This window comes from Mastigoproctus giganteus, chromosome 13 (genome assembly GCF_048544385.1).
Source record: "Mastigoproctus giganteus isolate SK-2022 chromosome 13, ASM4854438v1, whole genome shotgun sequence".
Taxonomy (NCBI): domain Eukaryota; kingdom Metazoa; phylum Arthropoda; class Arachnida; order Uropygi; family Thelyphonidae; genus Mastigoproctus; species Mastigoproctus giganteus.
Genome location: NC_143587.1, coordinates 31,392,413 through 31,406,076, shown reverse-complemented (window position 1 = coordinate 31,406,076; position 13,664 = coordinate 31,392,413). Strand labels below are relative to the sequence as shown.

Here is a 13,664-nt window from a genome sequence, read left to right as displayed (position 1 = left end):
CTGGTTGTTGTTGGTATGTTGTTTAATGGCAAGGGCTGCTAAAACCATATTGTGCCCCGATTCTATTTAGTACTGCAGTTGAAATGTTAAAATCTCTTAAATAATCGTGTCTGCTTCAAGAATGCAAAAAACTCAGCTGATTTGCATTGTCTCCAATCAGATGAGGTAATGCTAAAGGTTCTTGAAGATGTGAAAGAGAAGTGAAAATTGTGTATCGAACATTAATGTAATGTTCGAAACACAACCAATGTATTGCTGAAAAGCATTGCAACCAATGTATTACGGTGAATATACTTCACCGTAAGTATAGTCTGACAATATGTACAAATAGGCGGATCTTCCCCCCCATGAGCAGATAAATATGGGTTAGATGCGTGTGCCCAATACGCATCCTAGCCAGGATAAAGAACTGGAAGAAAAATTGTATCAGCAGCATGCTAAGTCATATTGCCATCAGCAATAAGAATGTGGGTGGTAGTTTAGCTCATGATACAAGTGTAGATTGACATAAATTGAACTGGTATAAGCTGAGGACCACCTGTAATTTTCTGTAATAAAGAAGTTTTCTTTTTCCTTTTTTCCCTCAGAAGAGAATTTCTAACCTTATTTTTCATGGGAAGCTTTTTCCGTGTTTTCAGCATTCTTCATAATCCCTGTGAATACAGAGCATTTACTATATATGGGATTGCTCTGTGGCCTTCAAAGAGAGTATAAATTGTTATTGGTGGAGGTGGTGGTGGTAATTCATCATCTGCCATGTATTTGTAAGGTTTTGGTTAAACCAATCATACCTGTACCATCTAAACCTGTTTTAATTTCGGAATGGGGTAGTTTTGGGCAGAAGTCTTTTTTTTTTCTTCTTCTTCTTCTTCTTCTTCTTTTTTTTTTTTTTTTTTTTTTTTTTTTTTTACCCAGAAAAAATCAGCCTTTTGTCTCTTATAAACAAAAAAAAATCTACCATGAAAAATCATTTATTACAGCATTATATGCTCCATTAATTTATACAAAAGCTGGAGATCATAATAGCAAAATCTCTGATCTAGTTTGACTTATAGAGAGCTGGGACTGCATGCTATAATTCTAATAAAAAAATTTTGTGAGCTAAAGCTATATATTTATGTTTTAGGAATGGTTGCATGTTTAGGTGACTGACTGTTTAGGTATATGTTTTTATAATCCATCATTATAATTTAAATTATATCTTGCTGTTTTTAGAAGAGAGCCAAAAAATTATTGACAACACGGAGACCAATCTTGTGGCTCTGAGAAGAACAATATATCTAACCATTCAATCAAGTCTTGATTTTGAAGAATGTGCCCATAAACTTCTAAAGCTGGAATTAAAACCTGGCCAAGTAGTAAGTTTTCTGTTTTTATTAATTGATTTTCTTGTGTCTCAAAATGTGCATTTCGCAATAATTATCTATTCAAATGAAAGCATTCAGCTGAATGTTTTCTGTTGATAGTTTCCTTTAATTGTTATGAAATTTTATAAAAATATTTTTTGGCACATTAATTTCAGAGAAACTGGCAGCAAACTTCAGTTTACTACAAAAAAAAGAAGACAGTAAATTCTCCTTATTTAATATAAATGTTATTATTGATATAATATTCAGTTAAGTAAATTGTTGTTTGGATGGGAGAGTGTTCGTGGGGTTGATGTTATTTTCATTTCTTGACATTGAGAGATATTTATTTCATTGAAAGGCATTAGTTAGTTTTTTGGATTGTAAGTAAAAGTTTAATTCTTAATCACAGAGGAGGCCCCAAAAGAGAGACGAAATGTGATATCCTAAATATCCACAGAGGGTGGTAATTAATGGGTGCTGCTCTTCATGGACTAATGTTATTAGTGGAGTCCCACAGGGTTCGGTGTTGGGTCCTCTGTTGTTTTGTATATTTATCAATGATATTGATGAAGGTATATCAGGCTTAGTGTCGAAGTTTGCAGATAATACAAAGGCTGGCAGGGTTGTTAATGACAGTAATTGCAGTGTGCTACTGCAACAGGATCTAGATAATTTGGGCAGATGGGCTAAGAAGTGGCAACTGAAGTTTAACCTTGACAAATGCAAAGTACTGCATATGGGTAGAAGTAACCGCAGAGAAATGTACCAACTGTGTGGTACTACACTTAAGGTGGTAGAAAATGAAAAAGACCTGGGAGTAATTGTGCAGTCAGATATGAAATTTTCTGAGCAGTTCAGACAGGCTGCCAGGGCAGGTCGTGGGGTTTTGTCAATGATATATAGGAATTTTGCTAGCAGGAAAAAGGAGGTGATTATCCCTCTGTATAAGGCAATGGTCAGGCCACACCTTGAGTACTGCGTACGGGTCTGGAGGCCTCATTTTAGGAAGGATGTAGATTTGCTTGAGCGTGTACAGAGAAGGGCAACAAGATTGGTGAGGGGAATGAAGGGATCCTCTTACCAAGGGAGGCTTAAGTTCTGCAAATTGCAGTGGCTGGAGACTAGGTACCTGCACGGTGATCTGATTGAGGTGTATAAGGCCTTGAATGGGTTGAGCACGCTGAATTCTGATGGGATCCTTCTACTTGTTCAGATTACGAACCTAAGGGGGCATAAATTCAAATTAAGAAAAGACAGATGTAGAATAGATGTGCGGAAATTTGCAAACTTCCATCTATCGTTGTGGAAGTTGATAGGTTAAATAAATTTAAGGAGGAACTGGACAGGCATTTGGAGGGAATGGTGTGATTTTTTTTTTTTTTTTTTTTTTGGCTGATGCTTGCTGCATAAGCTCATACACTTGCTTTCTTGCATCACATGCCACTACTACTACTACTACTATTTAAATGTTAATTTTTTTATGTATAATCCAGTTTAATAAATCCTTTTTAACCAATGCAGCGAAGTATTTCCATTGCAAGTATATGCTTCTCTTTATTACTCTCCCTTTTATTCACATAATTTGGAAATAAAAAGGAGGATAATTACATTTATGCTATTGGCATTATTTTTCTGTGTATATAATTATACTGAATTGCTTCAGTTATACACTATTATTATATCAATGTAATTATATCTAGTATGCTTATGCAAATATGTATAAGAATACTAAATCACTATGCACCTCTCATTATACATTATATTGGGTTATTGTTCTCCTTTCTTCACATACAGTGAAAATTAATTGTATTGATTGGAGAATACCCCTAGCATCGTTGCTGTTATGGGTATTGCATTGGGCATCCGTGTAAAACTCTTTGCTGATTGCAATAGGGTCTTCCAGTTATTTGGTTATGCTGGTTATATGAATGTTGCATGATACGATACAACATAAGCTTTAATAAAATATTACATTAGCCAAAAACCTGAATTAGTTTATGTATTTAGACTGTAATAAAATACTACATAGGTGTATTTTATACTTTATATGTATTTTGTACTACATATGTAAAGTAGCTTTGATTTCTAATTTTTGGCTAGCCACAGAATGCTTAACTTCAGAAGTTAAGCATTCTGTGCCTTGATATTGTAAATAGTCAATAAACCAATATTAAATTTTTTCATCGATGCATTGCACTTCTCACCTTTTTCAAGTTGCATGTTGATCTCCAGTCTGTTTTTCTTTTTTCTTCACTAAATAATCAATGTTTTACCTACCATTTTCAGTGGATCTAGAAAATAATAATAAACTGAAAGCAGTGTGCTTTCATATAGTCTACAGTAGTGAATGTTTACTAAGATCATTATAAAACATGTAAAAGGCAATGGTCAACCCACACCTTGACTACTGCATACAGGTCTGGAGGCCTCATTTTAGGAAGGAAGTAGAGCGTCTGGAACGAGTATAGAGAAGGGCAATGAGATTGAATGGAACAAAGGATTGCTGTTACCAAGAAGGGCTTAAGTTCTGCCTACTGCAGCATCTGGAGACTAGGCACCTGTGAGGTGATCTGATTGAGGTGTATAAGGCCTTGAATGGTTTGAGCAAGCTCAATGCTGATGAGATTCTTCCTTTTGCCCAGATTACTCACCTGAGGGGACATAAATTGAAATTGAGGAAGACAATTGTAGAATAGATGTGCAGAAATTTGCCTTTAGCCAGCGACTGGTTGATAGTTGGAACAAACTTCCATCTCTCATAGTGGGGGTCGACAACTTAAATAAGTTGAAGGCAGAAGTAGACATACATTTGGAGTGAATGGATGGGTGGAATGGGAAGGTTTTTTATTTATTTATATATTTATTTGGCTGATGCTATATAAGCTTGCTTCTTGCATCCTATGCTAATGCTAAACAGCTGCTTACTATGTATAATGCAAGAAATTCAGCCGACCGGGCTAGCCGAGTGGGTAAAGTACCTGCCCGGCAACCCAAAGGTCGCGGGTTCGATTTCCGCTTCGGGCTTGGATCAAAGTACTGCAAAAACCTTGGGAGGTGCAATATGGCCACAGAAGCCGATGCGCCAACAACTACCAAATCAAAAAAAAAAAAAAAAAAAAGCAAGAAATTCAGAGAAATCATGAAGTGAATTGGGTCTAGTGAATGCCAGATGGTTCTGAATTTTTTAAAGGCAATTGCATTGTTATAATGAGAAAATAGGGAAGTGCTTGCTTGAGTTTTCCAGATGTTTGGGTACCGGGTAAATAGGCTTTTACCATATACAATAATGTTTTGTCTTACTCCTTAGTACAGTATGACTGTAATCTCTTTAACAGTAATGTTTGTATTATTATTCTTCTTCTTATTTATCTGATTTTACTGTGTGACTTTCATGTGGGAAAATTAGATTATATTATCTTATGTTATTATTATTTTTAAGCTATTTGTAAAGTAGCCTCAGTCCAGTACTGTATGAAAAAATGATGAGCTTTCCTCATTATTTGTCCTCCTCATAGCAGGTTTTTTTTTTTTTTTTTTTTTGTTAACAACCTTCTTCCATAATCCTGCCAGATAGTAGTATATATCTTTTGGATATGTTACTAGCAAAGTGACAGACCCAGGTATTGTGTAGTGTCTGGCAAAGTCTGAAATAAACTTTTTTTTTTTATATTACATTTAGTACTTATGACAGATATACTGTACAATCTTGTTATGGTGCTTTCAAAGGGACCATCCCCAAAGAGTATTATAAGTCCGATCACCTTCTTTTGGAGATTATTTTTCATTATAATCAGGATTTTGATAGTTGTTTTTTTTTTTTTTTTTAGCTATTTTTGTGCAGTTTTTATGGAGCAATAGTTGATACATAAGTTGAAAAACCTGTCCACTTAAAGTATTATGCTTGCTTTTTTCAGCATTCCTCTCAACTTTTTTTTTGCATAAAAATAATGAAAATTTTTAAAAAGGTTTTATTAAATAAAACTAAAGATATCTTGAATATTATGCATAAATGTGATAAATGTAGTATTAACTAAATAAAATTTTAGGGCAAAAAGCCTCAAACCACGAAAATTTAAAGCTGTTATATTGTTGGTTGCATATTACTGCATAGTAATGCACAAGATATTATAACAGTGATGCCTAATGTAGAAACTTTAGTTTGTCTTAAAAATTGAACTATGTAGTAATGATGCAGTTGCACTAACAATGTTATAGCTTGAATTTTTCATCGTTTGAGGCTTTCTTCCTTAAAATTTTATTAGTCTAAGAAGTATACATATTGCCATTTCTCATATTATGTAAATAAGTTGCAACTGGATCACCAGCTCTTATATCTCTGGATACCTACCTACCTGCTCACTAATGAGAGTCCAGATAGCTTTATTAAAACCAAAAAGCCTTCTACAGGAGTCTCGGAGAAGACAGGAAAGACAGGAAAGAAATGGACCACCTGAGCAGAAGATGATCAAGAAGTTCTTGGGCAACATATGGAGCAGTGAAGTAAGACATAGCAACTGAGCCCACCAGATAGAACTAGAACGGAAGAAAACCAAGGATGTTCAAGAGATGAGAGTGGGATATTTGGGAGGAAGAAGCACAACAGTCAATCAGGAACTCCCACAACTGGCAAATCCCAGGAATAAAACTACTGGTACAAGAAGCTCACTTGCACACACAAGCACCTAGCAGAGCAGTTCACCCAAATGATAAGGCACGCAGAGACAATCCCAAAGTTTCTCACTCAAGGAATCACATATCTGAAGGCTGAAGACCAAGATATAAGAAATCCAGTGAATCACCAATTGGGGGACAGGCCAATCACCTGTCTCCCAATGATGTACAAGATCCTGACCAGCTGCATAACCAAGAAAATATCAGACCACTTGGAGAGCCAGAGCATAATGGCCGAACAACAGAAAGGATGCAAGCGGATGAGCAAAGGATGCAAGGAGCAATTAACCATAGATGTCCACAGTCATAGGCAAACCTACAAGTAGCACAGCAACCTGTCACAGCCTACACTGATTACCACAAGGCCTTCAATTTTGTGCCTCATAGCTGGCTAATAGAGATGCTGAAGATTTACAAAGTCACTCCAACAGTGAGAAACTTCCTAGAAGCAACTATGGCAAAATGGAGTGCCACCACCAAAGTTGAGAACATCACACCAGATCGATCCCCATCAGTAGAGGAATGTTTCAGGGAGATGCCCTGAGCACACTGTGGTTCTGTCTAGCACTCAACCTGCTATCCACCATGCTCAACAACAGCAAGTATGGATATAATCTCAAAGAAGAAAGGAAAAACCTGTACACCCTCTTACACCTGATGTACATGGATGACATCAAGCTCTACGTGGGAACCGAGAAGCAACTCCAGCAACTACTCTGGATCACCAAAGAATTCAGCAATGATATCAGGATGGAATTTGGTCCAGACAAATGCAACACCTATGGATTGCATCAGGGGAAATTAGTCAGCTGAAACTACCAGCTGCAGGCTGTTAAAGGGATTGAAGCCATGACAAGAGGAGAGACCTACAAATACTTGGAGATGATGCAGGCTCAGCAATTAGAGACCTACAAATACCTGGGAAAACAAGGAAATCGAGGCCTGCCTGACTGAAAAATACCATCAGAGACTCAGAGACATGCTCAAAGCAAAGCTGAACAGAGGGAACACAGTTACAGCCATAAAGACCTATGCAGTCCAAGTGCTAACATACTCCTTCGGGATCATAGATTGAACTAACACTGAACTGGAGGCTATCATGAGAAAGACATGGACAATAATGATAAAAAGCTGCCAACACTCATCCGAAGTCAGCTGTGGAGAGACCGACAATAGCTCGGAAAGAGGGAGGAAGGGACCTAATAGACCTCATTGAGCAACAGAAAACAATGCTAGATAACCTGAAGGATTGCTTCCAGAAAAACACAGCAGCACTCTACCAGGCCATAAGGAAGATTAGACAAGTGGCATACCCCACTCAACATTTTAGTGAGAAGTCCCACCCAGACAGCACAGCACAAACGAAGCTAGAAAGATCAGCAGAGACACTCAATTATAGACACTACAATGATCTCCATCGAGATCATAGATAAAATGGCTCCCAATGCATGGCTCACGTCATGAGTGAGACGCTCTTCTACAGGGCATGGGCAGTATTCTGCCCATGCTCCTGTAGAAACACGTGCTGTTAACTGTGAGCCTGCTGATATTTAAGGATGTGCTGTATGATAAACCTCATTGTTGAAAAAAAAGAGGTGGATGCCTCTGAGAGCTATGGTGTTTATCACTTTTATTGGTTAAATTATCCTATGTTTTATCTACATTGTTTATTGTAATTTATTCATTGCAGTTTAAAATTTCATATTTTATTGTATAGACAGTTACCTTTTATCAGTTTTATCCAGTGTAATTATATCATTCTATTTATTTAATTTATTTGTATCACTATTATTTTAATATAACACAACCCTATTTATTTATTTTATTTAATAATGATTGGTGTAGGATTGTGCAGTTATTATGAATATTCCCAACCCCAGAGGCCCATTTGAAGAAAAAAAAAAAGAAGAGACACTCTTCCCCAAGACTAAAAAAAGGATTCTAGCTTGCCATCCAATATCAGCTAATCAACACTAGAAAATATGTTGCAGTGGAGCCCAGAGTGTCAGATGATACATTGCACATGTCGACGATGCCACCTGGCCTCAGAAATTATTATTATTATTATTATTATTATTATTATTAGTCATATGGTGCAAGGAAGCCTGAGGCTTATGCCGCACCAGCAAAAAAAAAAAAAAAAAAAATTCCCCGAGTTACCCTGAGAGAGAGAGAGAGAGAGAGAGAGAGATCACCAAGAAAGAGAAGAATGATGATGATCCAACACATCACCACAGGATGCAAGGTGATCACCCAGATGGAGTACACTTGCAGACACGACCACATAGCCAGGATAGTACATCAGAAGCTAGCGAGGAAATACCGGTTGATCAAAGAAAGTGTATCGCATTACAAGTACAAACCCCAGGCAGTGCTAGACACCCCAACCCGCAAGCTGTACTGGAACTGCGCGTAATAACATGCAAGACAATCCAGCACAACAGACCGGACATAACCCTTGTTGACAAGAAGGAAAAGACTGCCTATCTGATTGATATAGCGGTGCCAACACGTGTAACCTCCAGAAAACTCATAAGGAAAAGATCAGGAGGTACATGAACCTAAGAAGGAAGTGAAAGAAATGTAGCATATGCAACAAGTAATGACCGTCCCAATCATCGTGTCGACCACCAATATGGTGCCAAATACCCTACATAACAGCCTAGCAGCAATAGGTCTCCCTGAGAACACCTACAAGGAACTCCAGAAAGTTGCGATCCTGAACACCTGTAGGATATTTAGAGTTCCTCACAATTTTATTAATCACAATAATAATACTGTGATTAATAAAATCGTTTGATGCCATGTTGAACACATGCACATGCAAAATACACAGAAGGTCAGATATAAATAATATTGAATTTAAAAAATAAAAAAAAGCCAGGGAGAATGTGTGACTGCGACAACAAATAGCCAGACACTGATTTGTAAAATGTGGCCTACCTGCTTTCAAAAGTTCAAGTTAAATATGACATAAATGTCACCTGTAACAGGAACGATTTCCATGAAGTATTAGCATTAGCATTAGTAGAGGCATTTGATGCAAGAAAGCAAGCTTATGCAGCACCAGCCAAAAAAAAAAATAAATAAATAAATAAATAATAATAAATAAATAAATAAAAAATAACCACTTCCACTTCACCCCTCTGTTCGTTCGAAATACCTGTCCAGCTGAGCCTTAAATTTATTTAGGCTATCAACTTCCATGACAAGGGATGGAAGTCTATTCCACCAACCAACCACCCGCTGGCTGAAGGCAAATTTCCTCACGTCTATCCTACATCTGTCTTTTCTCAATTTGAATTTATGCCCTCTCAGGTGATTATTCTGAGCAAGAGGAAGAATCCCATCAGCATTGAGCATGCTCAAATCATTCAAGGCTTTATACACCTCTATCAGATCACCTCGCTGGTGCCTAGTCCCCAGACACTGTAATTTGCAAAACTTACAAAGTAAGTTTTGCAAAACAAGTAACTTACAAAACAAAACAAAGTAAACAAACTGCAAAATTAATGATTCCTAGAATTTGGTCTCTCGTGTAATATTTCCTTCACGTACATTTGTATAAAAGTTTTAATTGTGATTCACTTATGTAAGAGATTCAAAAGTTATGAAAAAAGGTTTATTTAATACATTGCCTAAGCATTTTATACAATGCATGGATTCTACACTTTGCCAGCTACAGCATATAATAAATATTCATTGAGATTATAGTCTGTACAATATGAATAAAAATCGACTATCAGAAGGCTGAGATTTGTTTCTACTAATGTAGAAACAAGCTCTTTTCCAAAAAAAGAGCGGGGACTAGGAGTTTTTCACCTTTAACTCAAAAATTTTTATAATAAATAATCTGAAATTTCACTATTGCTAATTTCATGCTTTCCAGCTTCACCTGCACAGTTTCTCCCCACCATGAACGGTAGGTCTGTAAATATCAATGCAAAGTACCTGTTCAATTCATCTGCAATATCAGCTAGGTTATCCAAGACTTTCCTATGTCCATTACATAAAGGCCCAATCTGATTTGACTTCTCTTCTCTTCTCTTCTTTGTATTTGTATAAATGAGGCAAATGTGTCAGCATTGGGAGAATCTAAGACTAAAAATTGCTATTTGATTTCTTATTACTTTCCGGCCTATACATAATATATAGTCATATATCCTGTAGCCTCTGTCATGTCTCATGGTGTAGAAAGCTTTTGCCCACAGATTGATTATCCACGGGAGTATTGTGTTTTTGTCATGTCCTGATTACTGTTTTGTTCACGTTATTATTTTTATTTAAATTTTCTTTCTTTTTATATTTTTTATTTTTCTTTAATAATACCAATACTGACTTAAACACATGAGCCATTTGTCCAGTCATCCATCCAGGGAGCGGCCTTGGTATGGGTTTCGCAACCCCAGACAGCCTGAGCACAACTATATTCCCCTTCTTTCATTTAATTTTTGCTGTCCTAAATTACTACATCTTATTTCTCGTGTGTGATTAGGCTGGCTGAAAGCAAAGTAGAGATGCTATTCTTCTGCTATCGCTTCTTTTTTCAACTTAGACAAAGTTTAGTGTCTTTTCAATACTACTTTGTTAGTCTTAGATTCTCCCTATACTGACACATTTGCCTCATTTGTTTAATTGTTTACTTCCCCCATCACACGGACACCGTTCACCTTGACCAATTCACCCCCCCCCCCATCACTCGGGATTACTTCAATAAATATACAAAGAACTATCGGCCACTTCTTTGGTTTCCGATACAGCCCTGCGTTCACTACATTCAGCTATTTTCAACGACTCCTGTCTGGTCCAACAGTAAGTTGTAAAAACTTGACTTTATTCTTTCATCTTAAGATTACACTTTCTTTATTTTGTTTAATTCTCAAATGGGAGGCCTTGCCTTCATTCAAACTTTTATTCAATTTTCTTAAACAGAATTGTTATTATTATTTTAGCATAATTATGCATTTTACCCTTATTTATTTATTTTTTTAGTTATATTCTTCTTTTTATTCCTTCCTTTTGGTCTCTGTCGGTCGGCTATGATGTATACGCTTCATACGTGTATATTATAACGGAAAAAGAGACTTTGCTTATTGCTGTGGCTCCTACGGTTTTGGCTGTCGACCCAGAAGACATAGTTAAAGTCCTAGGACCTACAGCATTAGGTACCCCTTTTTATTATTATTTTTATTTTTATGTTAATCTCAATTTCAGGTAGTCCACTTTACCTTGCAGGCATTCCCAATTTATTCCATTGTAATTACGCTTGACAGGTTAGCTCCACCCAATATACATTTTTTGTCTATATTTCATTATGGTTGCTGGGTATTTCTGCTATAATTAGCAGTGCCCCAAATCCATAATCCAGTTTAATATATTAACAATATGAAAATGATATTTTAGAGTCCATATAATATTGTTTGACTAGAGATTAAAAAGAAAATCAAGATGGCTGAGTGTTAAAACATACAGTGTCGATCCTATGCCTACTTGCATAATGAACAGACTAACCTGCTGATAGGTTACTAATATAATATCTGTTTAAAAGCAATTTTTTTTTTAAATGAAAGTATGGCAAAATGTGTAAAGAAGCTAGAAAAATAATGAAACAACAAAGTGAACAATATCAAATGAGAAATTTTTACCTGATAGATCTTCATTAGTCAGGTGTGGATGATAATGTATCAAATATGTAATATAACAAATGGGAAATATTAGCATTCTTTTCTCTGCAATTAAGAGACTAGACTGAGTGATGAAACGTAATGTTGTTCATCTATAAGTTTTAAAGCAGTGATTATAAATGCATTAAGAATTTGCAGCTAAAGGAACCACTGGGTGACAGTGATCACAATGTACTGATATGGGAATTACTTAAAGATGTAACTATCATCAAGGCTAAAGGGAGGGGCTTTTGCTTTCATAAAGGTGGCTACAGGGGTCTCAGACAGTTATTAAATTCTGATGTTACCAACGTTGAATTCTAAATGGGAAGCCTTCAGGGACTTAATCTTGGAGGCTACTAGGCTTTCCATTCCAACTAACAAATACTGTTCAAGGTTCAGGCCTAAATGGATGTCAGAATTAATGAGGCTCGTGGCAGAGAAAAAAAAAATGCATTTGATACATATAAATTATCAGGTGACACAGATATAAGATATAACAGATATGGCAGATATAAGCTTGTCTGTAATGAAGTCACAAAGGAGGTTACACAGGCCAAAGCAGATTACGAGAAATCTTTGGCAAAGGATGCAAAGAAAAACAGCAAAGAGATCTTTATTTATGTAAACTCTAGAAGGAAAGGGATGAATCAGCTTGGACTACTTAACATAGATGGGTTGACTATTGATGATCATGTTCAGGTAGCTGATAAACTGAATGAGTATTTTGCATCTCCATTCACACATGAGGAGTTATTCAAGGAATGGAATGCCAGAAGCTTATCAAATTCTAACAGGGAGCTAAGTGATTTTGTAATAACTGAGAGCACAGTGGAGGAGAAATTGTTGAAGTTAAACATAAGGCACCTGGGGTGGACGGGATCTATCCAGTTATTAAAGGAAGCAGCAAAGGAGTAAGCAAACCCTTAGCCATAATTATGAGAGCTTCCTTGGACTCGGGAAAGGTCCCCATGGACTGGAAGTTTGCAAATGTATCACCAATTCACAAAGGAGGGTTCAAAAGGTGACACAAGTAACTATAGACCCGTTAGTTTACTTCTGTTCCGGAAAAAATAATGGAGTCACTGATTAAGGAAGCATTGCAGGATCATCTAGACAAGACTGCAGTAATAGTTAAGACACAGCGTGGATTTGTTAAAGGGAGGTCTTGTCTGACCAATTTGATTGGATACTATGATGTGGTTACAAAGGAACTGAATGTCAAAAATAATTTTGATATTGTATACTTGTTTTCAGGAAAGCTTTTGATACTGTTGCACATGGAAGACTGCTGTACAAATCCTGATATACCTTCGTCAATAATATTGTTGAAGGTATATCAGGATTAATGTCGAAGTTTGCAGATGATACAAAGGTTGGCAGGGTTGTTAATGACAGTAAAGACAGTATGCTACTCCAACTGGATCTAGATAAGTTGGGCAAATGGGCTGAGAAGTGGCAACTGAAGTTTAACATTGACAAATGTAAAGTACTGCATATGGGTAGCAATAACCAAAGAGAAACGTACGAACTGTGTCATACTACACTCAGGGAAGTGGAAAGTGAAAAAGACCGGGGGTGGGGGGGTAATTGTGAGTCAAATATGAAGTTTCGCTGAGCAGTGCAGATGGGCTGCCAGGGCAGGCCATGGAGTCTTGTCAATGATATATAGGAATTTTGCTAGCAGGGACATGGAGGTGATTATCCCATTATACAAGGCAATGGTCAGGCCACTCCTAGAGTAATGTGTCCAGGTCTGGAGGCCTCATTTTAGGAAAGACGTAGAGTTGCTAGAACGAGTACAAAGAAGGGCAACAAGATTGGTGTGGGGAACAAAGAGTTGCTCTTACCAAGAAAGGCTTAAGTTCTGAAAATTGCAGCACCTGGAGACTAGGTACCTGTGAGGTGATCTGATTGAGGTGTATAAGGCCTTGAATGGGTTGAGCAAGCTGAATGCTGATGGGATTCTTCCTCTTGCTCA

General features: G+C 36.9%; 1 protein-coding gene across 1 annotated transcript in view; it reads left to right on the top strand.

The window, feature by feature from the left end:
* Window positions 1–13,664, top strand: part of ncm (pre-mRNA-splicing factor nucampholin) — a 178,289-nt gene that overhangs the window by 121,260 nt on the left and 43,365 nt on the right. Inside the window, exon 12 of the mRNA XM_090387908.1 lies at window positions 1,216–1,358. Within this exon, the coding sequence (XP_090244034.1) occupies window positions 1,216–1,358 (143 nt within the window). The remainder of the gene's footprint in view (window positions 1–1,215; window positions 1,359–13,664) is intronic.